At 46.2% G+C, this 15988-nt stretch overlaps 1 protein-coding gene across 3 annotated transcripts in view; it reads left to right on the top strand.

Annotated features, from left to right (window-relative positions):
* BAZ2A (bromodomain adjacent to zinc finger domain, 2A) overlaps nt 1-15988 on the top strand; it is a 35058-nt gene that overhangs the window by 3630 nt on the left and 15440 nt on the right. For 2 of the 3 annotated variants that reach the window (XM_010839270.1, XM_010839268.1), the window contains exons 2-5: nt 1326-1409; nt 12311-12448; nt 14041-14634; nt 15500-15685. In XM_010839270.1, coding sequence (XP_010837572.1) covers nt 12313-12448; nt 14041-14634; nt 15500-15685 — 916 coding nt within the window. In that variant the 5' untranslated portion in view covers nt 1326-1409; nt 12311-12312. Of the gene's footprint in view, nt 1-1325; nt 1410-7981; nt 8050-12310; nt 12449-14040; nt 14635-15499; nt 15686-15988 lie in introns of those variants that run through there. The other variant, XM_010839269.1, reaches the window with a different exon arrangement.

The raw sequence follows: 15988 nt of genomic DNA, 5'->3' as shown, positions 1-15988 counted from the left end.
CGTGGGGGTGGGTGTGTGTGGGTGTGTGTGTGGGGGGGGAGGGGGCGTGGCTACACCCGTCTGACTGGAGCAGGCTCCTCCCCTGCCGCCCGCCTCCTACTGTCCTGCCCACTGATTGGGGGCGGGAGGTAGGAAGTTCGCCCTCATCTGCTCTGGAAAAGGAACAAGAGAAAAAGAAAAAGGATACCTAGCTCTCGTCCCTTTAGGAAGCCAGTTCCATGCCCTGAGCTCTCTTCTTCACTTGTCTTTATTTGGGGGATGGCGGAGGCATTCCTAGGCAGAAGTTTGCTGGGTCCTTGCTTTCACCAGAAGGGACCCTCCCTCTACCCTGAGTGTGATCCCTATTTACCCAGAGACTTGAAGTTAGTAGGCTTTTAGGGGTCTTGATTTTTTATTCAAGGTGACCCTATAAATTTGTTATTGAGTCGTGGAGGAGAAAAGGATTTTGATTTCTGTCTGCTCCTTCCTGCTGACAACCTATTTTTTTCAGGAGGAGAGACATCCTCCTAACCCTCCTCAACCTGTCTCTGGCCTACACACTTTGAGCTTTGCTGAAGTTCACTTCCTTCTTAGCTTTTCTGAGCCATTTATTTGTTGTGGTGAATGAAGTCTGTCAAAACACAGGAAGAACTCACTTCTCTGTGGAGTAAGAAAATCCAATCTAGACTGATGGATTTGGTCCTGCCTTACTCTGGTCCCACCCAGTTTTCAGATCTTCTTCCTCCCCAGACTCCCAGAGGAAAAAAGTATTTGTTGACCCCCGCAACCTGCCAGAGTTTCATCATCCCCACTCTGAAACTGTTCCTCTTCCAGAGAATTCAGCCTGAGTTTTGCACAGTTAGGCAGTTGTTTGTAGAACTGCATTGCAATGAATTGAATAGGAATTATCTTGATGCCTGCAAAGTCTGTTGAGTTGCAAGGGAAAAAAAACCTGGTTTCTGGTCACATTTTATCCACTGTTTGACCTTGAATGAGTTGGTTACTCCCTTCAGGCCATAATTTCTTCATCTAACAAGAGAAGATTGAACTAGAAATTCTCTAAATTCTAACATCACATATGACATTGTTCTCCATTCTGGGCCTCTGCAATAGACATTTTAGGTGATAGCTAATCTCTAGTGCTCTACTAGATTTTTCCTTCCTTTTCTCAGAAGTTTTCACATATAGCGCTATCAGAAAAAGTACTGGAACTATATAAAAAGTGGTGATTTGGGGCACCTTATTTGCTGGTCAGTTTTCCTGTTACTCCCCTGTCCCTCTGACCAGATTTAGGCTAGACTCTGGCCTTCCCTTTCTCGTCTCAAGTTTCCTTTTCTTACCCACAGGAATCTTCCTGACCCTCAGGGTCCTGCTGATGTCGCCGGGAAATTGGTGATACAGGCAGGACCGGGCTGCCATCCACGGGGCAGGTGAGTGGGCAGCAGATGGAGCTTGCCTTCTTCCACCTCTTTACCAGGATTGCATTTTTTCTAACCTTTCCGCTTCTGCACTTCCACTTTTCCACTACTTATCATGGGAAATAGCTGCCCCCGAAATGATCTCCGTCTCCTATCTCCCGCCCCGCCCCCCCTTAGGGGACTGGCACATGTCTTGGTCCTAGAAATTTGGTGTAGTCTTTGAGGTTAACCTTGGGTTCAGGGCACGCCTTTCAGTATGCTCAACGTGATGCGGGACTACCGCCCACAATGAAACAGTGCAGAGGTAGCTTACCGGTAAGCTAGGGTGACGCCGCGGCGCTAGGACCCAGATCCGGGTCAGGGAGCCGGGATGCCCGGCGCTAGGACCCGGCGGCGAAAGGCGGCTCTCTTGCGACCGCAGCTTCCCCGCCCCCTCCGGCTTCGGCTCACTCCTCCCCCGCCGGCCCATGTTGGCTCCGCTCGGGCCCCGCGGTTGAGCCGCGTCCCCCTCCCCCTTCCCGGACCCCCAGACCCCCTCCCCCCGCGTTCCCCTCCCCTCCTGGCGCCCGGAGCGCGGCCATGTGAACCGCCAGTCCCCCGGGGAGAGACAAGCCCCGAGCCTGGCTGGACGCCGCCGCCTCAGGTCTGTTGGGAATGTGGCTGGGGGCCTGAGGGGAGGGAGCCCCGCTTTCATCCCAGGTTTCCCTCAGGGAACGGAGGCTCTGGAACCGCCTACAGCCTTGCGGGGAAGTCGTGGGGAGAGACGCCGACTTTCTAGTTAGGACCCAGCCCTGGGCGGGGGTCTTTCCGCCCAGGGGGCTGGAAGGAAAAGGGGGCTGGCCGGCCTGATGTAGACCCGGGATGGGGCGGCGGGGGCGGGAGCGAGAGGAGCTGTGGAGGCTCCCGGCGACGGCGGAGGCTGCGAGGAGGAGGCGGAGAAGCCTCCTGGCTGGTGGAGATGACTCCTGTGGGGGACTCAGGGTGGAATCCCCGGGAGGGGCTCCACCTCTTCAGAAGGGGTGGGGATTACCCGAGTGCGAAGGGTAGGTGAGGGGGTTCCCTGGACGGGTTACACACTCCGTTTGTGGGGGTTGGGGCGTTTTGGCAACGGTGAGTGGAGGTTAAAGGGCTTTCCAGGGGTCTCGGGGTGTCTCCTTGGCGGAGTGGAGGGGTGGGTGCACGTTCTCTTGAGCTTGGCGAGCAGGAGCGAGCCCTGCTGGAGTGAAGCTGTGCTTGGCTTGGGGCCCTCGAGTCCAGGGAGAATCCCCCACTCCAAGGATGGGGGTTGGTAGGGCCGGTGCTGAGGCGTCCGGATTTGAGCTGGGCTTAGGGGCCGGAGGGAAGAATAAAGAGGGAACCCTTAACAAGCGGGATCCCTCTGTAAGGGGATCCCCATTTCCGTGGCAGAAAAGATGATCCCGCATCATCCCTTTCTTTCCTGAGGTCCCCAGTTTTCAGGGGAAGGCAGTGCCATCAGCAGTCATCCTTTGTAGGATTTGTTGGAGTGAGAGATTTGCATCCTTCGGGGGGCGATGCGGGGGGATAGCTTCCACCTCCATCTGTACACAAACAGCCCCTCCCCCAAGCCTCCCGCAGGAAGTGGCCGGGAAATGGCAGCTGTGCGTTTGCTGCTGCGTCTCTTGTTGTTTTGAAATGTCCATTTTAATCAGATTTGGTTTCAATTTCTGAGGCCTTCAGGCAAGCTTGGATCCTGCCAACCATGTGGTCTGAGAGTCCTTTCTTTCGACTTTTTTTTTTTTTTTCCTTTTTAGTAAACTTAATTTGTCAACTGAAAGTAGTCACTGCGGTTGCCTCACTGATCCCAATCCCCCCTCCAAAGCATCTCTGTCTCCTTGTGTGGATTTTTTTCTCCTGAGCTAGAGGTCATAGAAAATCAAACTCACTCATTCACCAGCAGGGCTACACTTTCAGTACAAGTGATGCAAATTCCCTGAGTGTAAAGAGCAGCCAGGAAGACTTGGGATCTTTTGTGGCATGAGAGTGGCTTTTGGAGATGTGTATATGAATATTAAATATATTCTTACATATGACAGTTGCTGTATTGCAGACCACTTGAGCAAGTGAGCTTGTGAAGAAGTTAATTCTGAGATGTGGAAGAAGAGGAGGGAAGGGGGAAGATTTAATTGAGTGGGATTTATGTGTTGGGGTAGGACTGATTTGCAGAGTGAGGGTGGTGGGCTTGTTCCTCAGTGGTGATTCTAGCTTAAGAATAAGTCCCTGTTGGAAGCCTGCTAGTTAACATCAGGGATGGTTTACCTTCTGCAGAAACAACTCATTAGGAGAGTTAGTTATCATATGACTTACGCCTCAGTTCATAAAAGACATTCTTTCTTATTACCATTCATGGAGAGCGGTAACCTTTTCCCCTGTTCTATGCAAAGTCATGTGTCTGTGCGAAGATTTTCTTTTTCTCCCACCTGATAATCCCAGGAGATTTTTATTGCAGCGGACAGTGATGGACTCTGTACTATGCCCCCAGGCACTTAGTTAGACCCTGGATTTGGTTTGAGGTGAGTTGGCCACAGGATTTTATTTATATTTTGAGAGATGGAAGTATTGAGATCATTTGAACTACCCTGAAGATGGCTTAAGCCTAACATTTAAATAATCTTTTCAGTATTTTCCACCTGAATTGTAGATTCTTATATTAAAGGTCCAGGATAGGACCTGGTAGACATATATGATGATGTGACAGCGGCATCATCACTGTTAGGATAGCAGCATTGCTCTTTTTACTGGGGCTGTTGGAGTTGATATTCTGGAAACAGTAAAAACAAGTTCAGTGTCATTGTCCTTTTTTTTGCCCCTCTGCTTGACTGGTTGGCTCCTTTGAGTTGCTTTCTGACAGGGTTGACTTGACACTGATTTTTAAGTTCCCCTTTCTTCAACCTTTGTTTACCTAGATTCGGGCCTGACAGAACAGTAAATTGGTTTTCCCTGTTGGAAATTAAAACAATAAAGGAAGGAGAAAGACTACTCCTGTTTCTTTGGACTCTTTAAGAGAAGTTGATTTTTGAGATAGCTGTGGCTTCATTCGATGTGATTGATCAGAAAACTGAATGAAGTAAAGCTTTCATGTCCTTTTTGTAAAATGGATGTATTTTTCTCTCAGAAGTGGATTTCTGAATATTGACTTTGTTGGTTTTTTTTTTTTAAGCCTCTCTGTAGAGGAGAAAATTTGAGATGTAGAGAGAACTATGTGGGCCGACCTCAGAGTCAGTCAGAAATCTAGAATGCCCTGCGAGGCTCATCTTGCAGTCTTGTGGTTCTGGAATTGGGTGTTGCCAAGGGAGAAGCAAAGCTTGTTAGGGTTACTGTGTCTTGCTCCTGTTGACCTTTCCTCTCACCTCTGAAGAGGTCTGCTATATTCTTTTACTAAAATAATAAAATAGTTAAAATAATGTGAAAGTTATTCCAATAACTGGTATGCTGCTCAGTCTTGTGTGAGATGTGTACAGTAAGGCAGTAATGTCAGAAATTTTATTTCCTATGACATAGAGTGACTTATAAAACTCTTGAGGATTTTGTGGGGCAAGTAATCTTCTGGATTTGTTTCTTAGGATATGAATGTTCTCATATACCTCATAGCCCAAGATTATACTTTCTCAGCATTGTTGCACATGGGTCAGAGGGACCATTTTTCACCATCTTGTTGTTTTTCATAATTCTGATCTATAAAATTATAAATTTATAAAACCTGCTTCACTAAACGGGATCTTTACCCTGCCTTCTCAGCTCAGGTGTTTTTTTGTTTGTTTGTTTGTTTTTTGAAGAAAGGGGTGAAGTCTGACTGTTAGAGCTGAAATTGAGAAACAGAGCTTGAAAGGGAAATAACCTTGTTACAGCCTCTAGAGTGTGGCTTTTAATGTCCTGCAATTTTAAAGGCATTTCCAGTTCTCTGGTGAAGTGACCAGAGCAGTGGCAGAAACCTAGCCTAGATTGTTGGTATGTGGTTCCTTTATTCAGTCACCAAAGATTTTAAAACCTGCTATATACCTTGAGTGTTCAGTTAAATCATTCTTCCCTGTTTCTAGGCCTTATTTTCTGCATGAGACATCTGTCTAAAATATGTCAAGATTTGGGGCCTTTCTTCCCTCTAGAAGAGTTACCTCTATGAACAATGAAACTGAATTTTTTGTGTTCCTACTATTCTCTGAGAATGGTAGGAGCAAAAAACCTATTCTATATTGGATGAGTAAATTGATAGTAACACGAAAAGATAGGTTTATTCATTCATTTGCTTAATCTACAGGTTCAACAAATATTTCCTTTCATTTTTTTATGTACTCAGCACTAAATTAAGTGCTGGAGATATAATGGTAGAACTAATACCTGGTTGATGCTGTAGAACCTACATGTGTGCTCAGTCGTCAGTCTTGTCTGATTCTTTGTGACCCCGTGGACTGTAGCCCGCCGGGCTCTCGAAGTTCATGGGGTTTTCCATGCAATACTGGAGTGGGTTGCCATTTCCTACTCCAGGGGATCTTCCCAACCCAGAGATTGAACCCATGACGAACTCTTGAACTGGCAGGTGGATTCTTTACCACTGCGCCACCTGGGCCCCCTAGACCCTACATGGTATAGAAGAAATAAGAACAGAGAACAATCATCTTTGTGTTCTGTGCAGCTTGGACATGGCAATTGTCTTTGAATAGCTTTCCTTAGTATAATAACCTTCCTTCTTTCATCTTCCTTCTGCCTCGCTGTCCTGACTAGAAAAGGGAGGTTAAGGAAAGGGCATTATAAGAGAATGATCCTCAGTCAGTATGGCTATAGTCTGAGTCAGCATTCCAAGGGAAGTCAGTTACCAGTGCTGTCAAAATGGACTATCCTGACAGGAGAAGAAGGCATGTTGATTTTGTGGCTTGACACTTGGAACTCTATTGGTGGAGGAAGACAGCCTAGCCAGGGAAGGGGTTTTTAGATTTGAAAGGCAAGTCATCCTTGTTTGCAGCATCAGGCATTGGGAATAGTGAGAACTTTTGGATCTTCCCCAGAGAATAGGATAGGAATGGGAAATGAGGCTGCTTTTGTATTAGAGCAGAGTTTTTCAACCTTGAGCAAGAGCCAAATAATCCTTTGTTGTGGTGGGTTGTCTTGTGTATTACATGATCATTAGGAGCATCCCCAATGTCGATTTCTTAGATACTAATAGCATATACCTTTCTCCATAACTAAATGTCCCCTGGTTGGGAACCACTGTATTAGAGTATGGTGGGTGAATCCAGAGATATGCAGTGTTCAGAAATATCATAACATGCACCATTACAAATCTAAAATGTAGTCATATGATTTATTTACTATACTGCAAGATTTACATTCACCGTTTAGTAAAGACAGGTGTTTGAAATCTCTTCCTAGGCCCCCATATTAGAAATCTCTCTGGAATTTTAGCATTCTGTATGGGAAGAATGAAGCAAAAAGCTACAGGCATTGCTCAAGGGTCCAGCTGGGTGGTGTTGATGTGTCTTGTTTGGGGGTAGGTAGCCTCAGAGGTCTGAGTGTTGGTGTTGGTCAGGGCACCTGCAACAGTGTTGAAATTTGCAATGTTTATTTCAATACTTTGTGCATTGTCAGCCTTTTTCTGTTAAAGCCGTGTCACAGGTCCACAGAGTAGTACCTCTTCAGTTGCAACTGAGAGAAAGAGCAGGCTGTTTGGCCATGTGGCAAGAGCTTTACTGCCTCAAGCTTAAGGGGCAGTGTCCCTCCTTTAACTCTTATAAATGAAGCTTAAAGGCTCTTAAGAGATCCATTTACATAGTACTGGGACTGGGCTGGGTGCTGGCCTGATTGTACTTCCTGGTCAGGAGAGATGTCTACTATTCTGGGAGTTGGGCACTAACTGATTTCCTTTTTTTATTTGGCCAAAATCCTGTTAGTTCAAAGGGAGACACTCTCCTTTGCTTTACTGTTCTCATTAGCTCTAGATGGGAAGACATGATTTACCTTCAGGCCTCATCGTGAAAATCATCTTGGGTAGAAAGGTTAAAATAAAATACCTCTGATTTTATTGCTGAGAGTACCTGCCCACATTTTCTTTGCATTCCTGTACTGTGGTGCCATATTTAAGTGACATCTGAAATTAAAAGGCGCTTGCTCCTTGGAAGAAAAGCTATGACAAACCTAGACAGCATATTAAAAAGCAGAGACATCACTTTGCTGACACAAAGGCCCATATAGTCAAAGCTCTGGTTTTTCCAGTAGTTGTGTATGGATGTGAGAGTTGGACCGTAAAGAAGGCTGAGCAGCGAAGAATTGATGCTTTCGAGTTGTGGTACTGGAGAAGACTCTTGAGAGTCCTTTGGATAGCAGAGATCAAACCAGTCAATCCTAAAGGAAATCAACTCTGAATATTCATTGGAAGGACTGATGCTGAGGCTGAAGCTCCAAAACTTTGGCCACCTGAAGCAAAGAGCCAACTCATTGGAAAAGACCCTGATGCTGGGAAAGATTGAAGGCAGGAGGAGAAGCAGGTGACAGAGGATGAGATGGTTGGATGGCGTCACTGACTCAATGGACATGAATTTGAACAAACTGGGAGATAGTGAAGGACAGGGAAGCCTGGCATGCTGCAGTCCATGGGGTTGCAAAGAGTTGGACACGATTGCGCGCTGAACCACAAAAGTATACAGTGAGTCTGGCTGGCAGGATCATCCCTGCTTTTGTAATATCTCTCATAGTAGTAAAATAGTAATGGTTTTAAAGTAACTTGTCAAGGTCACACAGCTAGTGGTAGTAGAGCTGGAATTAGTACCTAAAGCCCACTGTTGTTCCACTGATCTCACTGCACAGCACAGAGTATTTTATGTTTCTTTCTAGGAAGTTTCTTATAAATGAAGTGATTGTGGTACTGGTGACCCCTCAGTAGAGGCTGCTGGGGAAATAGACCTCAGGCACTAGATAACTTCTCATTCCTTTTACTTATCTGATTTCTGTAAGCCATCCATTTATGCTTGCTGCTGCTGCTAAGTCGCTTCAGTAGTGTCCAACTCTGTGCGACCCTATAGACGGCAGCCCACCAGGCTCCTCTGTCCCTGGGATTCTCCAGGCAAGAATACTGGAGTGGGTTGCCATTTCCTTCTCCAATGCATGCATTCATGCTAAGTCACTTCAGTCATGTTCCACTTTGTGCGACCCTATGGACAGCAGCCCACTAGGTTCCTCTGTCCACAGGATTCTCTAGGCAAGAATACTGGAGTGGGTTGGCATTTCTTTCTCCCCGTTTATGCTTATTAGTATATAATTTGTGAGACAGGAAATGGTATACTGTCCCAGACTAGCAGAGATGAAAAAGTCACTAGTTTCCTCATGGATTCAAACAGAAAAAGGACAACTAACTGGCCTATCATTGAGTGGGAGAATATAGTCCAGCAGATATAGGAGAGAAGATGTGTGTCTCACACACCCCAGCAGATATGTGGCTGTGCATAAAACTGGAGGAGTGGAGAGGTGGGGATCAGATGAGATTGGCTGTCATCTGATTATCAAGCATAGCATTTCTAGACTTGTATAATGAATTACTGAATATCCTCTCTGTGATGTAAGTTTGTTTATAGCTTTGTTTATTATTATTTTGGCTGTACTACCTGGCTGGAGGGATCTTAGTTCCCCGACCAGGGATTGAACCCAGGCCCCAGTAGTGAAAGTACCGAGTCCTAACCACTAGACAAGCAGGGAATTCCCTGTGATGTATGCTTTCCCAGGTGGCTCAGAACCTGCCTGCCAATACAGGAGATGTGGGTTTGATCCCTGGGAAAATCCCTGGAGAAGGAAATGGTAATCTACTCCAGTATTTCTGCCTGGGAAATCCCCTGATGAACAGAGGAGCCTGGTGCGCTATAGTCTACGGGATCGATAATCCATGGGGTCCCAAAGAGTTGGACATGACTTAGTGACTGAGCATGCATGCAACCTAGGAGATAGAGGATGAACTTTTCTTCCTTAATGTCTTTCATTTTGGAAGGATCACTATTCTCACAATGCTTATTTATCAGACTGTTAGTGCTAAGGAGTGGCCTTTAACTATAGGGAAATCTTGGAGGGCCCTGAGGCCTTCTCTATAGAGACCCAGTTCCTTCATTGATGCCTAGCAAGTTTGGATCTGCTGCTTATTTTAGAATGAAGATAGGAAATCCTGTATGGAAAATAAGTTTATCCTAAAAACTTTTCGTTCCTTAAATTGACAAAATACATTGGCTTTTATTTTTCAAATTCTAGTTAAAATTGATGAAGGTGGAGACAATTACAGTATTAAGCATGGAAAATCTTATAGCTATCATACCATATGCTATATTGGGTTTTTGTTTCATGTTCAGGTTCTTAGGTTCACCTAATGGTGGCCGATTTGTATTATCTAGCATGTTCAAGAATATGGTTCTTACAAACCTTGGGCAGTGGTCTTAAATATTCTTAACTCATTTATTCATTCTTTAAAAAGCTTTACTTCTGGTTATTTTATTTTATTTTTTTAAGAAGTTATTAAAAAAAAAACCTCACCTAGGGGACTTCACCCTGGTGGTCCAGTGGTTAAGACTCTGTGCTCCCAGATTTGACCCCTAGTCAGGGACCTAGATCCCACATGCACAACCGAATAAAAACAAAACAAAAACTGTAACCTAGGACTTCCCAGGTGGCACAGTGGATAAGATTCCATCTGCCTGTGCAGAGGACATGGGTTCAATCCTGGTCCATAAGCCCGTATGCCACAACTGTTGAAATCTGCGTGCTCTAGGGCCTGCAACAAAGAGTAGCCCCCACTCTCCGCAACTAGGGAAAGCCGCCTCGCACCAATGAAGACCCAGCACAGCCATAAATAAATAAAATTATATATTAAAAAACACACATAACCTAGGTCTGCTTATTATTTCATCTTGGGAGCTTGATAAATCTTTCTACCTGAATTCTTCTGTCCTTTTTCAAAATGTAGTAACCAGAGGAGTTGCTTTTTCTGTATCACAACAGATCATGTCTCTCACAGGTCAAATTAGTATGTGCTAGTATATCCTAAGAATCTGATTGATGTGTCAGACTTTGCCAATAATCCTAGCTTCTGTTTCCTATCTTTCTTCCTTTTTCTCTTTGCTCTATCAAAGGTAAATTTACTCTTTAAAAAAAAAATTGTTTGTTTAATTTTTATGAAGATCTATTTATTTTCGGCTATCTATATATTTTCGGGTCTTAGTTGCCACACACTGACTTTGTTCAGTTGCAGCGAGCGGTGGCTAGTCCTTGTTGTAGTGTGTGGGCTTCTCATGTGGTGGCTTCTCTTGTGGAGCACAGACTCTGGGGCGGTCACGCTCAGTAGTTATGGGGCACGGGCCAAGTTGCTCCACTGCATGTGGGTTCTTCCTAGACCAGGGGCAAAACCCATGTCCCCTGCATTGGCAGGCAGATTCTTAACCACTAAAGTTCCTCAAAATAATTTTATTTATTTAATTATTTATTTTTGGCTATGCTGGGTCTTTGTTGCTTCAAGGGCTTTTCTGTAGTTTTGTACAGAGGGGGCTACTCTGTAGTTGCAGTGTGCGGGCTTCTCATTTTGGTGCACAGGCTCTAGGGTTCATGGGTTTCAGTAATTTTGGCTCCCTGGCTCCAGAGCACAGGCTCAATAGTTGTGGCACATGAGCTTAGTTGCTGTGTGGCATGTGAGTTCTTCCTGGACCCGGGATCGAACCCATGTCTCCTACAGTGACAGGCGGGTTCCTTACCACTGAGCCACCAGGGAAGCGCTAAAGATAAATTTATTCTAATCAGCATTCCTACTAGTATATCACCTCATATTCAGTAGAGGGTAAAGAACTTTTTAACCATATTTCTCCCCAGTGAGCCACTGCATTTTACAGTTTAAGTACCTAGCAGTTCTCTCAGTGACCCTTTACATTTAAGCCACAAAACCAAAACATGGGGAAGTAGTCATAACAAAATACTGTTCTTTAGTTTTCCAGCTCTGACACTTTTCAGAGCTATGTTCTTGAGAGTGTAGGATTTCCCATGAAAAAGGAGTAGAAGTGTTACTTGATGATTTGAATTTTGCCATTATGATCAGCTTTCCTGAAATGTGTGCTTTTCAAATTCCTTTACTCAGGTAACTATACTGTCTTCTGATGTCTGAGGCTATAGATAGGATAACATGAAAATTAACTCAACTATAATAATAAAACATGATATGTATTAAATATACGTTTTCTGCCAACATGTCCATGCTTTCCTGTCAAAAGATGGCTTTGGGAACCTTCTGTAGACCTTGAGAATGGGACTCTGACCTTAATTGAGGGGGAGAAAAAAGGATGGAGAATGTTTGATTGAGGGCTAATATCTTAACACAGAGGGGTAGCCTGGGCTGGGGGTTAAAAGGGTGGAGCTTATACTGGGGAAAGACTCCTCCAGGCAGCTATTTTGGTTTTTCTCCCTAACTCTTTGTATCTCTACAAGGCTGATTTTTTAAAAAATACTTTCTATAGGGTCATTGCCCAGATTGAACGTGAACGTGAAGTCACTCAGTCGTGTCCAACTCTTTGCGACCCGATGGACTGTAGCCAACCAGGCTCCTCTGTCCATGGGATTTTCCAGGCAATAGTACTCGAGTGGATTGCAATTTCCTTCTCCAAGGGATCTTCCTAACCCAGAAATCAAACCCGGGTCTCCCGCATTGTAGACAGACGCTTTACCGTCTGAGCCACCAGGGAAGTCTAGATTAGGAGTATATTTCCTCTTCCTCTTCTCTTTTTCTTCAACCCCTTTTCTCCCCACCACTCTGCCCTGTCCAGTACTTATATAGGAGAAGGGTAAGTAAAGTAGATGGAAGGGTGGGGGCATTACTTCTAGAATATTTCAGGTGACATAACCTTGTTTAACCGCTAGTATTTTTTTCCCCTTTCTCTCCCCTCCTACAGAAATGGAGGCAAACGACCATTTTAACTTTACTGGCCTTCCCCCTGCACCTGCTGCCTCAGGACTGAAACCCTCTCCCTCCTCAGGGGAGGGGCTCTACACTAACGGGTCTCCCATGAACTTCCCCCAGCAAGGGAAAAGTGAGTGTGAGGGCCATGTGGCCTGGGAGGGAGTGGGCTTCATTTCTTTATAGTAGATTGATGGGATCAGTGGGCTCGCCTCTGGGTTGGCTATTTCACAACAGCTCTCTTTTATGTCAGGTAGGAAGGGAGGAAGTGAATCCTCAGAACTCCAGCTGCTGGAGAGAAATCAAGCTTCTTAGAGCAAGTTCTAGGGGGTTTTGGAAGAAACACTGTTAGTTTTAAGGTTGGAAGAGATTAGAAGAATATACTGGCCTTTTCTTATTAGCTTGTTCTTCTGTTAGCCCTGTTCCCTGGCTACTGCCCCAAAGTGGTGAGGTGGCTACTGCTTCTGATAACCAGGTTGCACCCGTGAGAAAGAGATAAAGGGCCAGTCCTCTGAGAAACTGTTTTTAGAGGTTGGAGTAGCCGCCCCTAGGACTGGAGGTAGAGGGGTTGGGTGAGGGTTGGGATGTGTTTGCTTTTTAGTTTGTGCAGCGGAGAAGAGGGCGGATGCTTGAAGTGCCTGTATCACTTCCTGTCCTTGTGGATAGAAGAGAGGGACAGGGAGAGTTTTAAGTTTACCTACTTCCCCAGAGAGAAACATCTGTAATTCCAGACGGAAGTGCTGCTGCCAGGATCAGGTCTTTCCCTGGATTTGGCTTATCAGTTGCTCTCAGCAGTGGCTCTGCCAAGTACCTCTCTACTCTTGCCTTGGTTTCAGTCAGGTACTTTATGCTTGGAAGCAGGGGGAGCTCAAATGCGTCCCTGCTTCCTTGCAGCAGAAAAATACTGCCCCAGGCTTATGCTTAACCACCACTCCCTCCTCTCTTCAACCAGAGGGTTGCAGATAGAAACTCCCCCATCTCCCCTGAAGCTTCCTTAGTATTTTGGTTTCTTTTATTCGGTTGCCCTCCAGTCCAGAGGCTGCCATGGGTGTTGAAAGCTGAAGTCTGCAGTACTGGTCATGCAGAGATTCCCCTCGGTGCCTATTACCCTGTGGGGTACAGTGCCTATGGGGAGGGGCCAAGTCCAGTCTCTTCTGAGCTGGGATCTTGCTGCTGTGGTGACTGCAGATTCTATTCTTAGCCCAGCACAAAGTGCTGGATCTGCATGTGCCAGTGAGGTGGAGGCTGTCCCTTCTGGTGCCACCGTGGGGCCAAACAGGCACTGGGAAAGGCAGGGGGGCGGGGGAAGGGAAATGGAGAATTCAGTCATGCCACTCCAAGGGAAGAATTCCTCCAGGGAATGAGGGTGGGGAAGAATGCAAGTCACTGTAGGGATTCTGCAAACAGTTTCATTTAGAAAAGAAAAAAAAATTAAAAAGCCCTGAGCGTCAGCAGCAGCCATCTCCCTGCTGGTCGTTTCTGTAGTAGGCCGGGAGAGTTCCCCAACCCCCTACTCAGCAGCCTCAGCCGCAGTTGCTAAGCTTACATCCAGGAGCATCTGGGTTTGGTGTTCCCTGGAGACCAAAAAACTGTAAATATAGTAGAGGGGGAATCCCCCACCCCTTCACCTTTACTTTTTCTAGTCAGTGCTGTTCCTTTAGAAGAATTGGTATTGTTACTTGCATACATATCTGAAACTGACCCTTTTCCCTCCTTCTCTGCCAGGTTTGAATGGGGATGTGAATGTTAATGGCTTATCTACTGTATCTCACACTACTACTTCAGGGATTTTGAACTCTGCTCCCCACTCCTCCAGCACCTCACACCTCCATCACCCCAACGTGGCCTACGACTGTCTCTGGAACTACTCACAGTACCCATCTGCCAATCCTGGCAGCAACCTCAAGGACCCACCCCTTCTCTCCCAGTTCTCGGGGGGACAGTACCCACTCAACGGCATCCTTGGGGGCAGCCGGCAACCTTCATCCCCAAGTCACAACACTAACCTTCGGGCTGGGAGCCAAGAGTTCTGGGCCAACGGTACCCAGAGTCCCATGGGGCTTAACTTCGATTCACAGGAACTCTATGATTCCTTTCCCGACCAGAATTTTGAGGTGATGCCCAATGGACCCCCTAGTTTTTTCACCTCCCCACAGACTTCTCCTATGTTGGGATCCAGCATCCAGACCTTTGCACCCTCCCAGGAGGTAGGCAGCGGTATCCATCCTGATGAGGCAGCAGAAAAGGAACTTACTTCCGTCGTGACAGAGAATGGTGCTGGCTTAGTAGGCAGCCTGGAGCTGGAAGAAGAGCAGCCAGGTATAACTCATGTGGGTCCATGAGCTGGGTTGGGAGAGGGAAAATGGGGCTGTCGGGGGCAGTGGCTTTTTGAGGTGAGGAAAACTTGTCTTTCCAGCTCTCTGCAGTGGAGGCTGATTTGCATGTTGGTGATTAGCAGAGCCAAGTGGCTGGTGTTTTTGTGGCAGCAGCACCAGCTCGAGAGTGGGAGTGCAAATTATTTCAAGCTCATGCAGAGCTGCTGGCCTGGAGAGGGCAGGTGGGCGAGCCCGAAACAGCCCCAACAGACACCCTGCATCAAGAAAGGCTTCTTCTAAGATATAGGAAGGGGTTGGAGCATCAGCAAGAGGCAAAGAGGCCAATTTGATTTGACTGTGGCAGAGCCAGACTGGCTGCTAAAGTGGGCTGAGCCCTAAGTAGTGATTGGCACATGAAGGAGGGAAGGAATAGGCAGAGCATACCATTCTTGTCTACTCAGTCTCCTTTCTTTTTTGTTGTTCTTAGCATTGGTGCATGTGCAGTCCCTCTCATCTTTTCCCTCAGAATATAATTTGCTATTGATTCCAAGTACAAGGGATGACCACCCTGTAAAGTCACAGGATGTTTTCTCTAACACCTGTTCCCACTGAATGGGGGAAAATAGCTGAAAACATGATGGGTTCTTGTCTCAGACCCCACTCTTCTTTTCCCTTTTTATCTGCTGTAAGATCTTACACATCTTTGTTTAATCAAAGTTCTTGGTATTTTCGGTACCCAACATAGAACTGGCACCCATAAATGTTGAAAGAATGATCATCTGTCCCTCTAGCAAAGATTGCCTACTATAGCTGACTGAACCCGTTGAAGGCACTGACTTTGACTTTTGCCTTCTCCTGGGGTATCCTAGAACTAAAGATGTGTGGCTACAACGGCTCCGTCCCTTCTGTGGAATCATTACACCAGGAGGTCTCAGTCTTGGTCCCTGATCCCACAGTGAGCTGCTTAGATGATCCTTCACATCTTCCTGATCAACTGGAAGACACTCCAATCCTCAGTGAAGTCTCTCTTGAGCCCTTCAACACTCTGGCACCGGGTAGGCTTGGAGATTGACTCCCTTCAACGTATCCATGCAGAGGGTAACTGACTTATACCACCTAGAAGAGATAGTAAGCCAGGGAAAGTATTTGGGAATTTGGGCCCCTGGGGCCCCCAGATGATCCTGGCAGATCACAGTTTCATGCCACTGGCCTGACTGTGCCAATTGCACTCTGAGCTGAATTGGATCATTTCCCATGTTCTCTCCCAGTGTTCCTTTTGGCCAGGAGCCCTGGATAGGGACTTCTTACAACACAGTTGGGCTATTTGGGTTCTCACTAACTGGAAAGAAAACATTACC

The sequence above is a fragment of the Bison bison genome, unplaced genomic scaffold, assembly GCF_000754665.1.
Source record: "Bison bison bison isolate TAMUID 2011002044 unplaced genomic scaffold, Bison_UMD1.0 scf7180017864115, whole genome shotgun sequence".
Lineage (NCBI taxonomy): Eukaryota > Metazoa > Chordata > Mammalia > Artiodactyla > Bovidae > Bison > Bison bison.
This window is presented reverse-complemented; position numbering and strand designations above follow the sequence as displayed.